General features: G+C 41.6%; 1 protein-coding gene across 1 annotated transcript in view; it reads right to left on the bottom strand.

Annotated features, from left to right (window-relative positions):
• Positions 1 to 22,420, bottom strand: part of LOC126162375 (poly(A)-specific ribonuclease PARN-like) — a 306,143-nt gene that overhangs the window by 234,098 nt on the left and 49,625 nt on the right. Inside the window, exons 4-5 of the mRNA XM_049918833.1 lie at positions 10,506 to 10,662; positions 4,587 to 4,872 (exon numbers count right to left, since the gene is read on the bottom strand). Of these exons, the coding sequence (XP_049774790.1) occupies positions 4,587 to 4,872; positions 10,506 to 10,662 (443 nt within the window). The remainder of the gene's footprint in view (positions 1 to 4,586; positions 4,873 to 10,505; positions 10,663 to 22,420) is intronic.

The raw sequence follows: 22,420 nt of genomic DNA, 5'->3' as shown, positions 1-22,420 counted from the left end.
AACCCTGTACTTGGTCTGTATGATGAGAGAGAGCACCTACAGAACAACACACAGATAGGGATCGGTGGTGTTCTGGTGCAAATTTCGGATGGAAAACAGAAGGTTATAGCCTATGCTTCTAGGACAAAACAGGTTGTATACATGGACAAGAAAAAAAATTCCCGGGTTTCCCGGTTGAAAATACACTTTCTACCGGGTGAAAAGCACTTTTTCCGTGTTAAGTGACAGTATACTTTTCCTCGGCATTGTAAAACTTATCAATCCTTTGAGTTTTCTACACTGACGTAGAATTTTCCAGCACTTTAGAAAATGAAACTCAGGAGGGGAAAAAACACATTTTGGAAAGATCTTTGATGTGCAGCAAAATGTACGCTGCATATTTTGGTGTTACGAAGGAATAAATTCGAATTCCACCAAACACCGCATGTTACTTTCTGAAGCATTGAAATTGAGATTGTGACGTGCTTTTGTAAGCCAGTCACAGCTCATGTCACGTGATTTCGCCAGCTGATGACAGCGTAGGACACGTAATGTAATCAGCAAATAGCAGGATCACTCTTAAGTAGCTTGAACACACAAATAAGTAAAGTTAATGGTTTAAATTAATATACATATTGTTGCTACAAGAAAAAAAGAGCTTACACATATAATATTGGTCTACAAGATTAATAAGCTGCAAGAGAAACTAAGCTTCGACATATAATGTTGATCTTTTTTGCAGGTGTTACACTTTAAAATACATAACACAAATATGCCAGTAAAATTTTTAATAAAGACGTAAATGTCTGATCTTCTGAGCTTGAAATTTTTCTAGATGGTTGTCCCCAAAGAGTGATTTAAGAAATTCGTCGTACATTCTCACATATAATTCAGCTTGCATAAAAGCAAATTTACTTTGGAAGTAACACTTTTCAAACCACCATTCGCAATATTTTCCCGTCTCCTGTTAGAAATAGGCTCGCTTCAGCAGTTGCAGAGTGCCAGATAACAAGCATCACTGCGCTTGCGCAGCTACGATGACACAGGAAGCCCGTATGTTCGTACGTGTAAAACATTAAAAGATCTTGCATTAAAACGAATCTTGTGTAAACAGCTGTCACGTCATGCTCATCGGAGGCAATTTGTTGTTACGAAGCATTGTATAGTCTTCCTAAAGCCTATGACACACTTTGACACTTGGTATGAGCACTGTGTTTTGTTGTTGTATATGGTGCATTTCCTTTCTGACTTACGTTTTATTTTCGTTTTTTTTTTTTTTTCTCTCATTCCTGTTTTGTTACTGCAGTATTATTCTGCAGAAGTGGGATACAGTAATATTCTTTGTTAGAGTATTTCACTGAAAACTAAAACAATGAAAAATTCCCAGAATTGTAAAAAATTCCCAGCTTTCTCCCAGATGAAAAAATTCTTGGGTTTTTCCCAGATCTCCCGGGTCATATACACCTTGACTTACAAAAGCAGAGAGAAACTACTTAACTACAGAAAGAGTATGTCTTGCTGTGATCTGAGCCATGTGCAAATTTTGACAGTATCTCCATGAAAGGCCATTCACAGTTGTTACAGACCATCATTCACTTTGTTGGTTGACAGGTCTTAAGGATCCAACGAGACGACTCACCAGGTGGGCACTACATCACCAAGAGTATGACGTTAAAATAGTGGACAAAAGTGGAAGTAAACACCAAGATGCCAAATGTCTCAATAAACCCTGTGCAAGACCATCAAGACTTTGATGAATATAGTGACTGTCCCACTGCACTCCAGGATGTCTCTCTGCTGAGCAGGAGGAGAACATCAAGATATCTCAAGTTATGCTTGCCTTAAATCAGTCAGAGGATGTGAAAGGACAATTTAAGGTAGTTAATGGATTACTTTGCAAGAAAAACTTTGATCCGTTTGGAAAGAGGTGGCTACCAGTGATTCCTAAACACATGCACTTAGATGTTCTACAGAAATTCCATAACACACCTGAGGCTGGACATTTAGGATTTATTACGACATATGATGGAATCCGCAAGAGATTTTTCTGGCCAGGTTTATTTAGGAGTGTCCATCACTATGTGTCACACTGTCGAGAGTGCCAGAGGAGAAAGGCAGTTCCTCAGAAACCACCTGGCTGACTCGTACCAATTCCACCAGCTGAAACACCTTTTCAGCATGTCGGGATTGACCTCCTCAGATGATTTCCAACGTCTGCTAGTGGCAATAGATGGATTGTTGTTTGCACTGATCATCTGACACGCTATGCCATTACAAAAGCCGTGAAAACAACCAAAGCATCCGAGGTAGCCAAATTCATCATGGAAGACATTGTATTAAAACACGGTTCCCCAAGGTCTTTAATTACGGACTGAGGGAAAAATTTCAGTCGAATGTTGTGACAGAGATAAACCGTCATGCAACATTACTCATCACATGACGACTGTGTACTATCCGCAAACAAACGGGTTTACTGAATGCATTAATAAGACCTTGGCCGACATGCTATCAATGTTTCTCAATGTTGAGCAGAGCAACTGGGACGAGGTGCTACCTTTCGTGACGTTTGCCTACAACACCGCCGACCAAAATGTCACAGGATTTACGTCATTTTTCCTGGTGCATGGGAGTGAGGAGACTACGATGGTGGACACTGTGTTTCCGTTACATCCTGATGACGTAGACGATGACTACATCAGCCAGGTGTTAACCAGAGCTGAGGAAGTTCGAGCTCGGCAGTTACCTCGACTCTGCACGCTGCAGACTCGAGAAAACTATCACCGAAAGTATGACGCGAGCCACTGTCCTGTTGTCTACCAGCCTGGTGACCTCGTCTGGACCTTCACTCCTGTTCAGAAGGTTGGTCTCTCAGAGAAGCTCCTCAGACGCAACTTTGGACCTTATAAGGTTGTCAACAGTTGTCTGATGTTACTAATGAAGTTAAAGACTTCAATCCCGACACAAGACGATGAAAGATCAGAGATACGGTCCACATCCTTCAAATGAAGCCCTATAAGGATCCTGCAACCCAGGGTAAATTCGAAGCTTCAACGACAGGAAACTAGCGGAAAGGTGACGAAAAGTGTAGCGACAAAAGAAGTTCTAAGAAGATCACCGCCAGGGTGAGAATCAGTCATCAGGAGATGGAGTGTGCAGGACCGATGACTCGTTCCCAGACTAGGGCGTTGTAACACTGAGACACTGTTCTTTTAAGGAGGGAGCAACGTCGCAGAAGAAGCTGAGTAGCACCATGGTGTAGTGGTTATGATACTAAACTGTTGCATGGAGGCTCTTGAGTTCAAAACTCACCTGGACTCTCAATTTTAATTTCTATATTCAGTTCGAGTACACTCTAGAAGTGTCCACAAATGTCAAGAATCATTGTAGTGGGATGTTCTGTAGCTGTATACATACTGTACATGTTCTGGCCAGAGGCTGTTCATTCAGCCCTCTTGTACATGCAAGTGCTAAATAAACCTTCGTTGAGTGAAGTGTCTGTCATTAATCTAATTACACCTTCTTCTACATGACAATATTATTGTTTTTGGTGTTCTACTATGTGTGGCATCACCAACCCTGTCTTCGAGGGTAGCAAATGTGGTGGGTAGCACATGCACCGTGTACAGTATGGAGACCTACATGGGATAACAATTTGCAAATTCAGCAACAGCTTTCAGCAGCAGCAGCAGGGTTCTCCTCGAAATGGTGGACAGATAGATCACCGATATTTCGAGTAATGCTGATTTTAGGATCTGGCAACAAACCCAAAGAGACTGTTCACAAAAGTTCTCCTGGATAAATTGCTGGACTAGCACTCCATGGAGAAAGGATACTGTGGAGACTTGGCTTAGACATAGCCTGAGTGGAAGTAAATGTGTAATGACAGCTTGTGAGTCATACTTCGGTAGCTAAATCGGTACAGTACTTGTCTGTGTCAGGCAAAGGTTCCAGGTTCGATTCTGCATCCAGCACGCAGTTTTCATCTGCCAGGAAGTTTCTAGTTGCAGTTTATTTACATATTTGATAGTGGTATATTCAGTTATTTCCTAAATGATATCAAAATGCTACGCACACTAACTGACTGTACCAAACATTATATTAATCAACATCAAGTGATCTGTCCTTCAACCACCCTAAGAAAACACCACTTCTTAAAAGAAACAAACTCAGAATATTTATTTGTGTAGTGTTTGTCCATTGGGTGTCTTGCAGCTGGTGCAAAGTTACCAATTCCATTAGGTGAATGATAAAAGTACTTTCTTCCCATTCTTTTGCCCTGACATACCTAACAACAATATTTAAGAACAAAGAGCTTATAATTTTTCTTTAAATTTGGAATTCAAAAATGATAGGATATCAAAAAAATTGTATCTTTACAATTTTAAAAATAAATAAATAAGAAAGGAATGCAATTTTTTCCGAAGTTATAACCTCAATGCTTCCAAACACGTCTCTTAAATAAAACAGTATTTGCTGTAACTAATCATTTAGGAGGAAATAAATTTAACAAACAAATAACTCTAGTGAGTTAATAAGTAATACACCATGTATAAATTAATATTTCATCATATGGACAGCAGCTGTTTACTTATGGAATGTTGACGCACCGACTGAGAAAGCATGCGGATAACATGACTAAATCCAACGGCAGAATCAAGATCTTGAATTTCTGCTAGTTGTAAATCTTTTAGTCTTTGCTGCTCTTCTTCATTTGTCCCGAGTCTTGAAGCAACCAGTATTCTGTCACCACCAGCAGCTTTGCGTGTCTCCAGTCGCACTCCACGGAAGCGCTCTGAGACTTCCTGGTACATCAACTTTCGTACAAAACCATTACAGCCCTCTAGGGTAAGCTCCTCTTTCCCCTCCTCAGATAGGAAATGTTTTATACGGGTGCTACAACAATCAATACAAATATCTTCAACACACACATTTCATAAATTCATAAAACTTTTTCTTACATCACTAGTCACAATGAAACAACTCAACAGAAACTGAAACAAATACACTAAAAATTAATATTTTTTCCGATACTGTGTGTGTGTGTGTGTGTGTGTGTGTGTGTGTGTGTGTGTGTGTGTGTGCGCGCACTGAAGAGTCAATTAAGCTAAAAGATGAATGAAAATCATAATATTTAGGCAATTACTACAAATTGGGATGCAGTGCCTGTCCATCTGAAAGTATGTACAATCACAATCACATTCACCTCCTAACTGGATGGGAAGAGTCTGGTATGGGAAGAGTCTGGTATGGGAAGAGTCTGGTATGGGAAGAGTCTGGTATGGGAAGAGTCTGGTATGGGAAGAGTCTGGTTGGATTTTCAACATAAAAGCTACAGGTCATTTAATTCAAAGGATTTAGTACCTTTTCTTACAATAGAAAATATCAGTTGAGTAGTCACTGAAAGTTAAATGGTTTTATTTTTACATGGAAAAATGGAAATGAGCATTTGGTGTCATTGGCTGGGAGGCCCTTTTCAGGGCAGGTCCGGCCGCCTTGGTGCAGGTCTTATTACATCTGATGCCACACTGGGCGACCTGCGTGCCAGATGGGGATGAAATGATGATGAAGACAACACAACAGCCGGGAATCGAACCCGGGCCCGTAGGATGGCAATCAGTCACGCTGACCACTCAACTATCGGGGCAGACTATTTTTACATAAAGTGATAGAAGAAAACAATTGCCCCAATGATGTCAACCTATTCTGCTTACAACTGGAAAATCAGTACACAAATTTTGATGGGGGTTTCAGCATATGCAGCAACACTACTGAGAAAAGGCTTTAAGCAGCCAGCATTTTTCATAGAACTGGACAAATAGTAATTAAGAGGTAGATTTTTGAAACTTCATTCCACACTGTGTCTTTTGCAAATCATCCTTCTATAAGGGAAAATAAATCTTCTGTTTTACCACATACAAACATTTACAAAATGATGGTATTATTTTTGAATAGGATGGAAATCGTGCCTCGTTTGCTGGATGATCTATTTCTCAAACATCCACAAAAGAAGGTCTATAGTCAAAATCATTTAAGTTCTTCCCTGATTCCAACAAATCATGTATTTTATTTTTATGTTCCTTTCTCATACTGCTATACATTGCAGTCCTTTGATTAACACTCTCAACATTACATAAGATTTCTTTCAGTGTTCCTCTTTAGTATGAGGACTGACTATGTTATGACTGACTAACACTCTCAACTATGAAAATATCTTTTCATTGCATTATGGCCATTTTTTTGTGATGTGGAAGTTTTGTCTATCAACTCACTTAACTAATTAACACTCTTACTGGGTACCAAAACTACAATGCAAGACAGGAAACAGTTTCATATCATGCCTGTACAAGTAACTGAAGCATTCTCCCACAGAAATGCTTTTCCACCCTTCCAAGGTCACTTCTCACTCTTCACTTAAGACAGATAGACTGTACCAAGCAACACATGCCGTCAAGACCAAGTAGAATGTTGTCTATAATACAACAGAATTTTAATTCATGTACATAATAAATTTCATTTTTCAGAAGAAGAATAGCTATCACCTCACAAGGTGAACTGGTTATCCGGTCACAGCGGTAGCACCTTCACGTGTAGCCTGATAAGCAGGGCAAGGAAGTAGCAGCAGCATACACTCTGGTAGTCTTACAGGAGGAGCACTGTCACACACCACACATCTTTACTCACCTCTGAATCAAGTGCCCACTTAGAACAAGAAGAGAAACAAAATGTACCATACATCTTGCCTTAGCTGCTCATGAACCTTCACTGTCAGTTTCCATAAAACTGCCTCGCCCAGTGATGTTGACGTTTTCCCCAGTGGCCTCTGTTCATTTGTCATTTGCTGTTTCAGTGTGGACACTATGATCAAATCCTTGAAGAGTGATTTTCTTATATTTTTCAGTTTGCTTGGCATCAAAGTGTCTCTCCTTCAGCAGTCTTCACACTTTTTTGGCATGATACATAGCCTTTCAAGTCTTCTAACATCACAACACACAAAGCTAATAACACAACAGCAAAAGCAAACTGACTACGTAGTCCCAGTTCAATTTCCAGCAACCACTTCATTTTTTTTCTGAGAGAGAGGTCTGGAAGGAGGTCCACTCTGCCTATTGAGACCGAATGAAAGCTAGCTGAACATGAAAGCACCTACTAAAGCACAGGCCACAGAAGCAGCACCGCATCGATACACTAGCATAAGGCAAGGTGACACATGATGTTTATTAAATAACAGCAAAAACATCAACCATTATTTTCCTGGTTTAGAGAGCAAGATGCTCGAGATATTGTGACTATGGCTCTTCTTATTTTCAAGATTCCGGACTAGTTTCATAGGTCTAGAAGTTATGGTGGCAGTAGAGAGGGAACCATTTTCTGACAAAATTTTGTCAGTAAAATGAAGTGGAGAAACTGCTTTTAATTAATTAGAAAAGCTTGGTCTTCATTGTGGACAAAGTTCAAAACCATTGTACAATATGCATTACATGAGTATGTGCCAAGCAAGATGATAAGAGATGGAAAAGAGCCACCGTGGTACAACAACCGAGTTAGAAAACCGCTGCAGAAGCAAAGGGAACTTCACAGCAAAACTGCCTTGCAGACAAACAAAAATTACGCGAAGCGAAATGTAGTGTGAGGAGGGCTATGCGAGAGGCGTTCAATGAATTCAAAAGTAAAGTTCTATGCACTGACTTGGCAGAAAATCCTAAGAAATTTTGGTCTTATGTCAAAGCGGTAGGTGGATCAAAACAAAATATCCAGGCACTCTGTGACCAAAATGGTACTGAAACGGAGGATGACAGACTAAAGGCCGAAATACTAAATGACTTTTTCCAAAGCTGATCCACAGAGGAAGACTGCACTGTATTTCCTTCTCTAGATTGTCGCACATATGACGAAATGGTAGACATCGAAATAGATCACAGAAAGATAGAAAAACAATTAAAATCGCTCAAAAGAGGAAAGGCCTCTGGACCTGATGGGATACCAGTTTGATTTTAAACAGAGTAAGCGAAGGAACTTGCCACTCTTCTTGCAGCGATGTACTGTAGGTCGCTAGAAGAGCGTAGCGTTCCAAAGGATTGGAAAAGGGCACAGGTCATCCCCGTTTTCAAGAAGGGACGTCGAACATATGTGCAGAACTATAGACCTATATCTGTAACGTCGATCAGTTGTAGAATTTTGGAACACGTATTATGTTAGAGTATAATGACTTTTCTGGAAACTAGAAATCTACTCTGTAGGAATCAGCATGGGTTTCAAAAATGACAATCGTGTGACTATCAGACCAATTGTGTGATTGGATTGAACAGTTCCTAGATAACAGAACGCAGAATGTCATTCTCAATGGAGAGAAGTCTTCCGAAGTAAGATTGATTTCAGGCGTGCTGCAGGGGAGTGTCTTAGGTCTGTTGCTATTCACAATATACATAAATGACCTTGTGGATGACATCGGAAGTTCACTGAGGCTTTTTGCGGATGATGCTGTAGTATATCAAGAGGTTGTAACAATGGAAAATTGTACTGAAATGCAGGAGGATCTGCAAAGAATTGACACATGGTGCAGGGAATGGCAACTGAATCTCAATGTAGACAAGTGTAATGTGCTGTGAATAGAAAGAAAGAAATATCCTTTATCATTTAGCTACAATATAGCAGGTCAGCAACTGGACGCAGTTAATTCCATAAATTATCTGGGAGTAGGCATTAGGAGTGATTTAAAATGGAATGACCATATAAAGTTTATCTTCGGTAAAGCAGATGCCAGACAGATTCATTGGAAGAATCCTAAAGAAATGCAATCCGAAAACAAAGGAAGTAGGTTACAGTACACTTGTTCGCCCACTGCTTGAATACTGCTCACCGGTGTGGGATCCGTACCAGATAGGGTTGACAGAAGAGATAGAGAAGATCCAATGGAGAGCCGCGCGCCTCATTACAGGATCATATAGTAATCGCAAAAGCTTTACGGAGATGATAGATAAACTCCAGTGGAAGACTCACCGAGGAGTGAAGCAGTGTATTGCTCCCTCCTACGTATATCTTACTAAGAGAGCATGAGGACAAAAACACAGAGATTATGGACCACACAGAGGCATACCGACAATCTTTCTTTCCACGAACAATACGAGACTGGAATAGAATGGAAAAGCGATAGACATACTCAAAGTACCCTCCGCCACACACCGTCAGGTGGCTTGCGGAGTATGGATGTAGATGTCTCTATGTAGTACCATCCCCCCACCCCACCCAGCCACTTTTACATGTTAGTTCATGAGGAGTCACAGAGGGGAAGTGACCACAAAACAAAAATCTGTATTCATAACAATGAAACACTGCCTGGCACTATTGTTTCAAAATACTTGCTGGACATTGTCACTTTACAACAATTATTCACAGTGAAGTACGTATGAAACACAAATAAACCACTGGTCACTTTAACTTTTTTTGCTTTATTTCTTGTACAATATCTAATTACTAAACTCTTTTTATAAGTATGTTCTCTTGTTCACTTATAATGACTCATTCATTCAGATATGGTTTAGACTGACATTACAGAGATGGAGCAGTTTCTCTGCTTGCCTGGAAGTCTAGTTCAAGAAGTTTTTGCAAAGACAGCTTTCTTTGGATTATCAATGTCGCAGAAACTCACATTTTACTTGTTCTGTTTTGGGACATGTACTCAAATCCTGCTCCATTCAGTATAATATTCCGTTCTGAATAGTTTTCACACCATTCATTTACTTAAATTTTGCTTGCAAACATTTGCTTTTATCTTCTGTGGCGGTCTTTTGGTACTATCACACCTTTCTCGTCTTCACTGCCAGTAAAACAATGGTGCCAACAGCAAGTTGTCACGGCTTTCTGCACAGGTATTTTCCACAATCACTTTCATGATCACTTTTCATGCTCGTGCTGCAAGATAACAGCACATGCTACTTTGAATTGCAACGTGACTGTTTCTAGTCATGTGGCCAAGTTAGTTCCCATTATGGTCAGATTATCAGTTCACCTTGCTGAGTAATGCATGAACATAATACGTGATTCATTTTAACATTTGTGGTACAAGACTCAATGATTTTTAGTACAATAAAAGTGTGGATGTAAATTGAAACAAGGCAATAATATTTTAAGAAGAAGATGGCAAAATTCTAGTCTGCAGCTGCACTACTGCTGCCTGGACAGAGAGCTGGAAACACGGCAGTGGTTGATGAGGAGGTAAATATAATGGTGTCATTTTGAGACTAACTGCAGTAAGATCAGGACAAAAGTTGAAACTTTTAAGTTTAACTGTAGCCATGATGGATTCTTCCTTAGTGAGCCCAATGGCTCAAAGAAGTCTACTGCTGAAATCTATAACTATAATCCAAATTAATAATATAATTTACTGAACAGGAAAACGTCATTTCTCCAAAATTGGATTGAGTATTCACGACAGTTTCTCCACTTATTGATGTCACACCATAATTCTGTATGTATAGTACTACTCTGTATATTCTATTTTCAGCTAAATAAAAATTAATTTAACTAACCACATATCTTCTATGAATTCCGCTTTATCTGCAGGTACTGGAATTACATCATTTGCATCACCATTGCTGCAATTCTTTGCAGAACTACTAGCTTTGTGTTTTTCCTCTAATTTCTCCCTCAGTCTTTTCTCTTCATCCTGTCTGAGGTATGGAATACCTGTAAAATAATGAAACTATGTTTTATATTGCCTAACTAGTATTCAGATCATTCACAGTGTACACGTGTTATTACAACAGCAGAAAATGTCCAGCACGCTTCAACTGATGTCAGGAAATCTGAGAATGTGCAAAGTGTTAGGAAGAAGAAATTGCCATTGCTACATAGTGGCCATGGATGAGGCGTAAGGCCTCAGTTACAGGAAAGTTTAGAGGCTGCGTACCAGTGTTCAAACCAAATGTGGAGCCAAGTCAAGTGATGGAGGGCTTAGGGATGTTACATCAGAATTTTTCATAAGAGGACCCTGTACTAATAGTGGGCGGGGCACGAAACACTTTGGACAGGGATAGGCGGTGACCCGAACAAGATAGCTTCCCTGACTAGTGGCACCAACATACACTTCACTGAGCTGTTGCAGTGTCACAATCAGCCACACCTTAATGAACCTATGAGGTGGATTAATTTCAGATCAATAAAGGCCCCGATGGAGTCCACTTTACCCATGTTGCTCTGGTGCCTGTTGGGAGTATCATGCAGCATAGCCTGCACCTAAACAGGATTTGGAAGGGGTCATTCTATGTAAAATCATCCAGAAATTTTAGGAAATGACACCTTTCATCACACAAATACTCGAAATTTTGGGTAGTGTAAATTTACCTAGATATATTCACATTTCCAAAATGTAAATGTTTCAGGTCAATTACTTTTTCACTTATGATAAAAAGAAGTTGTATAGATTCAGGAATTCAGGCTTTCATAGACAAGTTCCTTTATAATTTAAAAATGCAGTAGTTCCTACAGTGGAACCTTGATTTTTTTTTTAAGTTAAAGAGGAAGGTTTATATTTTTATAGTTGTGCTTCTAGTAGTGAATAACCATCATCTACATCTCAGAAAAAATAGTAAATAATTTATTTTAAAGAAAATCCAAGCATGGACATTATAATTTATTCAATGTATTGCCCCTCATAGATACCTCTGAAAAATTTACAATATTATTATAAATATTCCATTATCTCACACAAAAAGAATCAGTTTGTAGAAATAATAGGAAGTGTGAAAAAAACATTACTGTAAAAGAAATACTGAAGTTGCTAATTCATGACTACCATGTCACCACTAAACTGCTGAAGTTGGCTACACTGGATTTCCCTAGGAACAAATCATATCTGAGAACACTGTTTTATTGCCACTACATGTACTGCATCATCCAGTTCCTTTGTTTTGAGTCATGTGTTCACTGAGCATGTCTACTGAGTTGTACCAAGAGTCAATTATTGGTTAAAAATTCAACTGTTGCAATTTTTAACTATTCATTCTAAAACAAAAGTAAGTCCCCTAATGTTACAATAATAATTTAAAATACTTCTGCAATGAGACAATGGGATAAAATGATTTTTCATTATTTAATTACTTTTTAGGTTACACCAATCATCTTTTGAATTATTTACAACAAATATTGGTTTTATGACTGAAGCAGTATGGAAAGTGCAAGTAGGCAGTGTTTTCTTGGACAGTATCTGCAAGATATATGTGATAACGCCCTGACTTGTGTGAATGAAGTGACCAGTGAATAACAAGAATTTTTGTTTTGGTGAAAGCAACAGTCATTCATACTGTGACTTAAAAAGAAAGATGATGAGACTTACCAAACATAAGTGCTGGCAGGTCGATAGACACACAAACAAACACAAACATACACACAAAATTCAAGCTTTCGCAACAAACGGTTGCTTAGTCAGGAAAGAGGGAAGGAGAGGGAAAGACGAAAGGATGTGGGTTTTAAGGGAGAGGGTAAGGAGTCATTCCAATCCCGGGAGCGGAAAGACTTACCTTAGGGGAAAAAAGGACAGGTATACACTCGCACACACACACACATATCCATCCGCATATACACAGACACAAGCAGACATTTGTAAAGGCAAAGAGTTTGGGCAGAGATGTCAGTCGAGGCGAAAGTACAGAGGCAGAGATGTTGTTGAAAGACAGGTGAGGTATGAGCGGCAGCAAATTGAAATTAGAAATTAGTGGAGATTGAGGCCTGGCGGATAGCGAGAAGAGAGGATATGCTAAAGGGCAAGTTCCCATCTCCGGAGTTCTGACAGGTTGGTGTTAGTGGGAAGTATCCAGATAACCCGGACGGTGTAACACTGTGCCAAGATGTGCTGGCCGTGCACCAAGGCATGTTTAGCCATACGGTGATCCTCATTATCAACAAACACTGTCTGCCTGTGTCCATTCATGTGAATGGACAGTTTGTTGCTGGTCATTCCCACATAGAAGGCTTCACAGTGTAGGCAGGTCAGCTGGTAAATCACGTGGGTGCTTTCACACGTGGCTCTGCCTTTGATCGTGTACACCTTCCGGGTTACAGGACTGGAGTAGGTGGTGGTGGGAGGGTGCATGGGACAGGTTTTACACGGGGGGCGGTTACAAGGGTAGGAGCCAGAGGGTAGGGAAGGTGGTTTGGGGATTTCATAGGGATGAACTAAGAGGTTACGAAGGTTAGGCGGAAAGACACTCTAGGTGGAGTGGGGAGAATTTCATGAAGAATGGATCTCATTTCAGGGCAGGATTTGATGAAGTCGTATCCCTGCTGGAGAGCCACATTCAGAAACTGATCCAGTCCCGGAAAGTATCCTGTCACAAGTGGGGCACTTTTGGGGTTCTTCTGTGGGAGGTTCCGGGTTTGAGGAGATGAGGAAGTGGCTCTGGTTATTTGCTTCTGTACCAGGTCAGGAGGGTAGTTACGGGATGCGAAAGCTGTTTTCAGGTTGTTGGTGTAATGGTTCAAGGATTCCGGACTGGAGCAGATTCGTTTGCCACGAAGACCTAGGCTGTAGGGAAGGGACCGTTTGATGTGGAATGGGTGGCAGCTGTCATAATGGAGGTACTGTTGCTTGTTGGTGGGTTTGATGTGGACAGACATGTGAAGCTGGCCATTGGACAGGTGTAGGTCAACGTCAAGGAAAGTGGCATGGGATTTAGAGTAGGACCAGGTGAATCTGATGGAACCAAAGGAGTTGAGGTTGGAGAGGAAATTCTGGAGTTCTTCTTCACCGTGAGTCCAGATCATGAAAATGTCATCAATAAATCTGTACCAAACTTTGGGTTGGCAGGCCTGGGTAACCAAGAAGGCTTCCTCTTAGCGACCCATGAATAGGTTGGCGTACGAGGGGGCCATCCTGGTACCCATGGCTGTTCCCTTTAATTGTTGGTATGTCTGACCTTCGAAAGTCAAGAAGTTGTGGGTCAGGATGAAGCTGGTTAAGGTAATGAGGAAAGAGGTTTTAGGTAGGGTGGCAGGTGATCGGCGTGAAAGGAAGTGCTCCATCGCAGCGAGGCCCTGGACATGCGGAATATTTGTGTATAAGGAAGTGGCATCAATGGTTACAAGGATGGTTTCCGGGGGTAACAGACTGGGTAGGGATTCCAGGCGTTCGAGAAAGTGGTTGATGTCTTTGATGAAGGATGGGAGATTGCATGTAATGTGTCGAAGGTGTTGATCTACGTAGGCAGAGATGCGTTCTGTGGGGGCTTGGTAACCAGCTACAATGGGGCGGCCGGGATGATTGGGTTTGTGAATTTTAGGAAGAAGGTAGAAGGTAGGGGTGCATGGTGTTGGTGGGGTCAGGAGGTTGATGGAGTCAGGTGAAAGGTTTTGTAGGGGGCCTAAGGTTCTGAGGATTCCTTGAAGCTCCGCCTGGACATCAGGAACGGGATTACCTTGGCAAACTTTGTAAGTAGTGTTGGCTGAAAGCTGACACAGTCCCTCAGCCACATACTCCCGACGATCAAGTACCACAGTCGTGGAACCCTTGTCCGCCGGAAGAATGACGATGGATTGGTCAGCCTTCAGATCACGGATAGCCTGGGCTTCAGCAGTGGTGATGTTGGGAGTAGGATTAAGGTTTTTTAAGAAGGATTGAGAGGCAAGGCTGGAAGTCAGAAATTCCTGGAAGGTTAGGAGAGGGTCATTTTGAGGAAGAGGAGGTGGGTCCCACTGTGACGGAGGACGGAACTGTTCAAGGCAGGGTTCAATTTGGATAGTGTCTTGGAGAGTTGGATCATTAGGAGTAGGATTAGGATCATTTTTCTTCGTGGCAAATTGATATTTCCAGCAGAGAGTACGGGTGTAGGACAGTAAATCTTTGACGAGGGCTGTTTGGTTAAATCTGGGAGTGGGGCTGAAGGTGAGGCCTTTGGATAGGACAGAGGTTTCGGATTGGGAGAGAGGTTTGGAGGAAAGGTTAACTACTGAATTGGGGTGTTGTGGTTCCAGATTGTGTTGATTGGAATTTTGAGGTTTTGGAGGGAGTGGAGCTGGAAGTGGGAGATTGAGTAGATGGGAGAGACTGGGTTTGTGTGCAATGAGAGGAGGTTGAGGTTTGCTGGAAAGGTTGTGAAGGGTGAGTGAGTTGCCTTTCCGGAGGTGGGAAACCAGGAGATTGGATAGTTTTTCAAGGTGGAGGGTGGCATGCTGTTCTAATTTGCGGTTGGCCTGTAGGAGGATGCTCTGAACAGCCGGTGTGGATGTGGGAGAGGAAAGATTGAGGACTTTTATTAAGGATAGGAGTTGACGGGTGTGTTGATTGGCTGAGTGGATGTGTAGGTGAAGGATTAGGTGGGTGAGGGCAATGGATTGTTCAGTTTGGAACTGGTATAGGGAGTGATGGAAAGAAGGTGGTTGTGTTGCCGCCAAAACACGTTAAAGGGTGGAGAAATTCGGGAAAATTTCGAAAAAACTACGTGAGGATGTATTAGAAGGAGTGGTTTGGTGGTGGCAGATTATGGAAATGAGGCTAACAATTGTCTGATGGACAAATAATGACGTTAAAACCTGTGGGAAGCGGCTAAAAATGATCGATGATGTGAGAAAAACGAAAATGAAATAAAGCAAAAGTTATTAAAACTACCCGAAAAGGTTGTTTAATAGCTGAAAGGAACTGTATGTGAACTAGAAACGGTGGATTTTATAGCAGCGGTAGTGTTGAAAGCGAAAAAAAAAAAATAATTCTGGTTATGGTATGGACGTGGGTTACGTATTATTGAGTATATATCGGCGGGATAAAGTTGTATAGTGGATTACAGTAAAAAGGAGAAGGTGAATACAAAGTGAAACTACCGGCAAAAACAGAAGGCGGAAATAAGACGACAGAAAAGACTTCGAAATGTAACAGTGACAATAACAAACGTAATTGTTGGGTTCAAATTAATGATATGAATACAATAGAGGGAAACATTCCACGTGGGAAAAATATATCTAAAAAGAAAGATGATGAGACTTACCAAACAAAAGTGCTGGCAGGTTGATAGACACACAAACAAACACAAACATACACACAAAATTCAAGCTTTCGCAACAAACGGTTGCTTACTCAGGGAAGAGGGAAGGAGAGGGAAAGACGAAAGGATGCGGGCTTTAAGGGAGATGGTAAGGAGTCATTCCAATCCCGGGAGCAGAAAGACTTACCTTAGGGGGAAAAAAGGACAGGTATACACTCGCGCACACACACATATCCATCCGCATATACACAGACACAAACAGACATTTGTAAAGGCAAAGAGTTTGGGCAGAGATGTCAGTCGAGGCGGAAGTACAGAGGCAAAGATGTTGTTGAAAGACAGGTGAGGTACCCCATTAAGTTTTATTTACATTCCCTCCGCAAACATGCCTTCGCCCTAGCCAGATTACACTCCCATATTTTATTTTCTCAGGCTTGTCTGACATTTGGCATCACCCCCAAAGGCCTCACACTTAAAGTTCCCATCTCTGGCTGCAACCCTTCTTTCCATCAGTCCCTATACCAGTTCCAAACTGAACAATCCATTGCCCTCACCCACCTAATCCTTCACCTACACATCCACTTAGCCAATCAACACACCCGACTTATGACCTCAGCAGTTGAGTCCCATAGCGCTCAGAGCCAACACACCCGTCAACTCCTATCCTTAATAAAAGTCCTCAATCTTTCCTCTCCCACATCCACATCAGCTGTTCAGAGCATCTTCCTACAGGCCAACCGCAAATTAGAACAGCATGCCACCCTCCACCTTGAAAAACTATCCAATCTCCTGGTTTCCCACCTCCAGAAAGGCAACTCACTCACCCTTCACAACCTTTCCAGCAAACCTCAACCTCCTCTCATTGCACACAAACCCAGTCTCTCCCATCTACTCAATCTCCCACTTCCAGCTCCACTCCCTCCAAAACCTCAAAATTCCAATCAACACAATCTGGAACCACAACACCCCAATTCAGTAGTTAACCTTTCCTCCAAACCTCTCTCCCAATCCGAAACCACTGTCCTATCCAAAGGCCTCACCTTCAGCCCCACTCCCAGATTTAACCAAACAGCCCTCGTCAAAGATTTACTGTCCTATACCCGTACTCTCTGCTGGAAATATCAATTTGCCACGAAGAAAAATGATCCTAATCCTACTCCTAATGATCGAACTCCCCAAGACACTATCCAAATCGAACCCTGCCTTGAACAGTTCCGTCCTCCGACACAGCAGGACCAACCTCCTCTTCCTCTAAATGACCCTCTCCTAACCTTCCAGGAATTTCTGACTTCCAGCCTTGCCTCTCAATCCTTCTTAAAAAAACCTTAATCCTACTCCCAACATCACCACTGCTGAAGCCCAGGCTATCCGTGATCTGAAGGCTGACCAATCCATCGTCATTCTCCGGCGGACAAGGGTTCCACGACTGTAGTACTTGATCGTCGGGAGTATGTGGCTGAGGGACTGTGTCAGCTTTCAGACAACACTACTTACAAAGTTTGCCAAGGTAATCCCGTTCCTGATGTCCAGGCGGAGCTTCAAGGAATACTCAGAACCTTGGGCCCCCTACAAAGACTTTCACCTTACTCCATCAACCTCCTGACCACACCAACACCATGCACCCCTACCTTCTACCTTCTTCCTAAAATTCACAAACCCAATCATCCCGGCCGCCCCATTGTAGCTGGTTACCAAGCCCCCACAGAACGCATCTCTGCCTACGTAGATCAACACCTTCAACCCATTACATGCAATCTCCCATCCTTCATCAAAGACACCAACCACTTTCTCGAACGCCTGGAATCCCTACCCAGTCTGTTACCCCCGGAAACCATCCTTGTAACCATTGATGCCACTTCCTTATACACAAATATTCCGCATGTCCAGGGCCTCGCTGCGATGGAGCACTTCCTTTCACGCCGATCACCTGCCACCCTACCTAAAACCTCTTTCCTCATTACCTTAGCCAGCTTCATCCTGACCCACAACTTCTTCACTTTCGAAGGTCAGACATACCAACAATTAAAGGGAACAGCCATGGGTACCAGGATGGCCCCCTCGTACGCCAACCTATTCATGGGTCGCTAAGAGGAAGCCTTCTTGGTTACCCAGGCCTGCCAACCCAAAGTTTGGTACAGATTTATTGATGACATTTTCATGATCTGGACTCACGGTGAAGAAGAACTCCAGAATTTCCTCTCCAACCTCAACTCCTTTGGTTCCATCAGATTCACCTGGTCCTACTCTAAATCCCATGCCACTTTCCTTGACGTTGACCTACACCTGTCCAATGGCCAGCTTCACATGTCTGTCCACATCAAACCCACCAACAAGCAACAGTACCTCCATTATGACAGCTGCCACCCATTCCACATCAAACGGTCCCTTCCCTACAGCCTAGGTCTTCGTGGCAAACGAATCTGCTCCAGTCCAGAATCCTTGAACCTTTACACCAACAACCTGAAAACAGCTTCCCGACCTGGTACAGAAGCAAATAACCAGAGCCACTTCCTCATCTCCTCAAACCCGGAACCTCCCACAGAAGAACCCCAAAAGTGCCCCACTTGTGACAGGATACTTTCCGGGACTGGATCAGATTCTGAATGTGGCTCTCCAGCAGGGATACGACTTCATCAAATCCTGCCCTGAAATGAGATCCATTCTTCATGAAATTCTCCCCACTCCACCTAGAGTGTCTTTCCGCCGTCCACCTAACCTTCGTAACCTCTTAGTTCATCCATATGAAATCCCCAAACCACCTTCCCTACCCTCTGGCTCCTACCCTTGTAACCGCCCCCGGTGTAAAACCTGTCCCATGCACCCTCCCACCACCACCTACTCCAGTCCTGTAACCCGGAAGGTGTACACGATCAAAGGCAGAGCCACGTGTGAAAGCACCCACGTGATTTACCAACTGACCTGCCTACACTGTGAAGCCTTCTATGTGGGAATGACCAGCAACAAACTGTCCATTCGCATGAATGGACACAGGCAGACAGTGTTTGTTGGTAATGAGGATCACCCTGTGGCTAAACATGCCTTGGTGCACGGCCAGCACATCTTGGCACAGTGTTACACCGTCCGGGTTATCTGGATACTTCCCACTAACACCAACCTGTCAGAACTCCGGATATGGGAACTTGCCCTTCAGCATATCCTCTCTTCTCGCTATCCGCCAAGCCTCAATCTCCGCTAATTTCTAATTTCAATTTGCCGCCGCTCATACCTCACCTGTCTTTCAACAACATCTCTGCCTCTGTACTTCCGCCTCGACTGACATCTCTGCCCAAACTCTTTGCCTTTACAAATGTCTGCTTGTGTCTGTGTATATGCGGATGGATATGTGTGTGTGTGTGTGCGCGCGAGTGTATACCTGTCCTTTTTTCCCCCTAAGGTAAGTCTTTCCGCTCCCGGGATTGGAATGACTCCTTACCCTCTCTCTTAAAACCCACATCCTTTCGTCTTTCCCTCTCCTTCCCCCTTTCCTGACTAAGCAACTGTTTGTTGCGAAAGCTTGAATTTTGTGTGTATGTTTGTGTTTGTTTGTGTGTCTATCGACCTGCCAGCACTTTTGTTTGGTAAGTCTCATCATCTTTCTTTTTAGATATATTTTTCCCACGTGGAATGTTTCCCTCTATTATATTCATACTGTCACTTAAGTGTTTCATATGTGTGTGTGTGTGTGTGTGTGTGTGTGTGTGTGTGTGTGTTAAACACAAAGACAGGTACCTGTGCAGATTCTCTCTACATAAGAAAATTTGCTGTGATGCCTTCAAGTGCCATAAACGATCTGTTTCATCTGGATTGCATGAAATTAGTTTAGAAAAGGCAAAGACCTTCAAAATGAGAAGCCTTATCATTATTCCTGGGGAGAAAATGTGCCCAACCTGTATCAAACTTTTTAACGAAAAATAAGCAAGTGACAACTCATCACCAGACTATATAAATGTCAGAAATGTGGAGGCGCAGACTCCTGAAAAATCTATGCTAATACTAGCTTAACTAGCTTAGGAGTATCTCCTGCAAAGCTGCATTCAGTTGCTCGGCATAGTCGGTATGCAGCAGCCAAACGAAAATTGGAATCAGCAGCTGGGGCTCTGAGAACTAAAGTTTCAAACTGAGCTGGCTGCTGATGCAAGCACTATCCCTGACAGTGATTTAATAGAACTGGAAGAAAAGGCAAAACATCATGATGAACTCATGGACAAAATCAAACAGAAATTTGAATATGCAAATAATTGTGAAAAATTCAGTTACTTACTCTTGTGCTGCCAACTTGGTCTCGACAGAAAGTCAGTTCCAAATTTCAGGTTTCTGAATATTTGGTATGAAAAGCAAGAGCTCTTTTAATAGAGAAGTGTATTTTTATCAATGGCTGAGCAGAAAGAGGAAAGACGTTGCCGCATCATACAGTGCAAAAAGTTGAAGAGTTTTTATTTGGATGACGAAAACACAATAATAATGCCTGGGAAGAAAGACAATGTGAGCACCAGCAAAAATACCTATGAACAAAAGCACCTTGTTTTCAGTAATTTAACTGAACTGTATTCTCTCTATAAAAAAAAAAAGTACCCTGACGATGAAATAGGATTCTCAAAATTTGCTTCTCTTCAATCAAAACTGTGTATTCTTGCAGGTACATCAGGAACACATACCATATGTGTGTGTATTTGCCACCAAAATGTTAAATTGATTCTAATTTCCACTTCTAGTAAAGAAACATACCAAGATCTAATTAAAATAATAACGTGATATAAATAACTGTGCCTGTATGCTTCGTCTCTGTGAAAAATGCCCCACCGGTTCATTGCTTCAAACCCACTTACAAACTGAAATAGAAGACTATGATCCTGATGAGATGGTTCAGTACAGTCAATGGGTATCAACTGAAAGAATGACTAAGCGTTCACATCACTTCTCTATCAGAATTCTGTGACATGCTAATTAAGAAGATTCAAAAACTTACTCCACACTCTTATTTCTCAATCACAATCTGATTATCTGAAAATGAAGAAGGAAACATTTGACGAAGGATCAGTGTTAATTTTAATGGATTTCAGTGAAAATCTCAATTTTGTTGTTCAAGATGAAGTACAGGGGTACCACTGAAACAATGGCAGCTGCACTCTTCATACTGTCCATATATATTACAAAAAGGACAAACAGTTGCTTGCAAAAAATATTTGTATTGTTTCTGATGGTCTAGAACATGATGTTGCCTTGGTGTACCAGACTCAGAAGACTGAATCGAATTTTTTAGTGTGAATTTCCTGAAATTCATCTTGCGTATGTTGAATATTTCAAATTTCAGAAATATCTGCTACCATGAACAAGACTTCAACATGAAGTGCAGCTGGTCCTTTTTTGCTACCAGCTGTGCCAAATCTCCCTGTGATGGTATTGGTGGCACTGTTAAAGGACTTGTCACAAAAACAAGTTTGCGAAGAGTTTATAAAGATCAAATAATTACAGCTTCACAGATATTTGATTTCTGTCATGAGAATCTGCAAGGCATTTCAATTCTCTTTGTTTCAAAAGATGAAATGGTACACGTCCGACATTATCTTTCTCAGAACTTTACAAGTGCAAAAACAATTCCTGGAACACGATCTGTGCATCATACTGTACCAATATCACCAACCAAAAATGGAGCAAAAAGGCTGAGCTCTGATATGGATTTTAGTATCATGCACAATTTCTCAGACGCATTTCCGCCACTAGTGGCAGAATGCACTGTGCATCCCAACTGCTATGTTGCATGTGGATATGACTCTTGTTAGTATTTGAGAACTGTTGAGAAGGTGAATTGTGAAGGAGGAGATGTTACAGTAAGGCTCATGCATCCTCATGGACCACCGCTGTCCTTCTATTAGCCTGACAATGATGTTTGTGATGTTTCTTTCTCTCATATTCTGTATGAAGTTGATTGATACCACGACAGCAACAGGCCGTACTTATTCTCTGAGCAAAAAAATTGGTGGAAAAAAAGTGGTTCTCATACAAAAAAATATTATCTAAGCATCAAAATGCCTTGTCACATGTGTAGTTCTGAATCAACCTGAATGCAGATTGCAGCACCAGCATTTTGAGCAGTATTGACAATATTAGCTTTTGACAAAATGCTTAAATATTATAAACAAAACGCTATGTATTTTTATACTAAGTTCATAATAGAGGGAAACATTCCACGTGGGAAAAAATACAGAGTGATTCAAAAAGAATACCACAACTTTAAAAATGTGTATTTAATGAAAGAAATATAATATAACCTTCTGTTATACATCATTACAAAGAGTATTTAAAAAGGTTTTTTTTTTCACTCAAAAACAAGTTCAGAGATGTTCAATATGGCCCCCTCCAGACACACGAGCAATATCAACCCGATACTCCAACTCGTTCCACACTCTCTGTAGCATATCAGGCGTAACAGTTTGGATAGCTGCTGTTATTTCTCGTTTCAAATCATCAATGGT

The sequence above is a fragment of the Schistocerca cancellata genome, chromosome 2, assembly GCF_023864275.1.
Source record: "Schistocerca cancellata isolate TAMUIC-IGC-003103 chromosome 2, iqSchCanc2.1, whole genome shotgun sequence".
NCBI lineage: Eukaryota > Metazoa > Arthropoda > Insecta > Orthoptera > Acrididae > Schistocerca > Schistocerca cancellata.
Note: the sequence above shows the minus strand (reverse complement) of the source record. Positions and strands in the feature narration are given on the sequence as shown.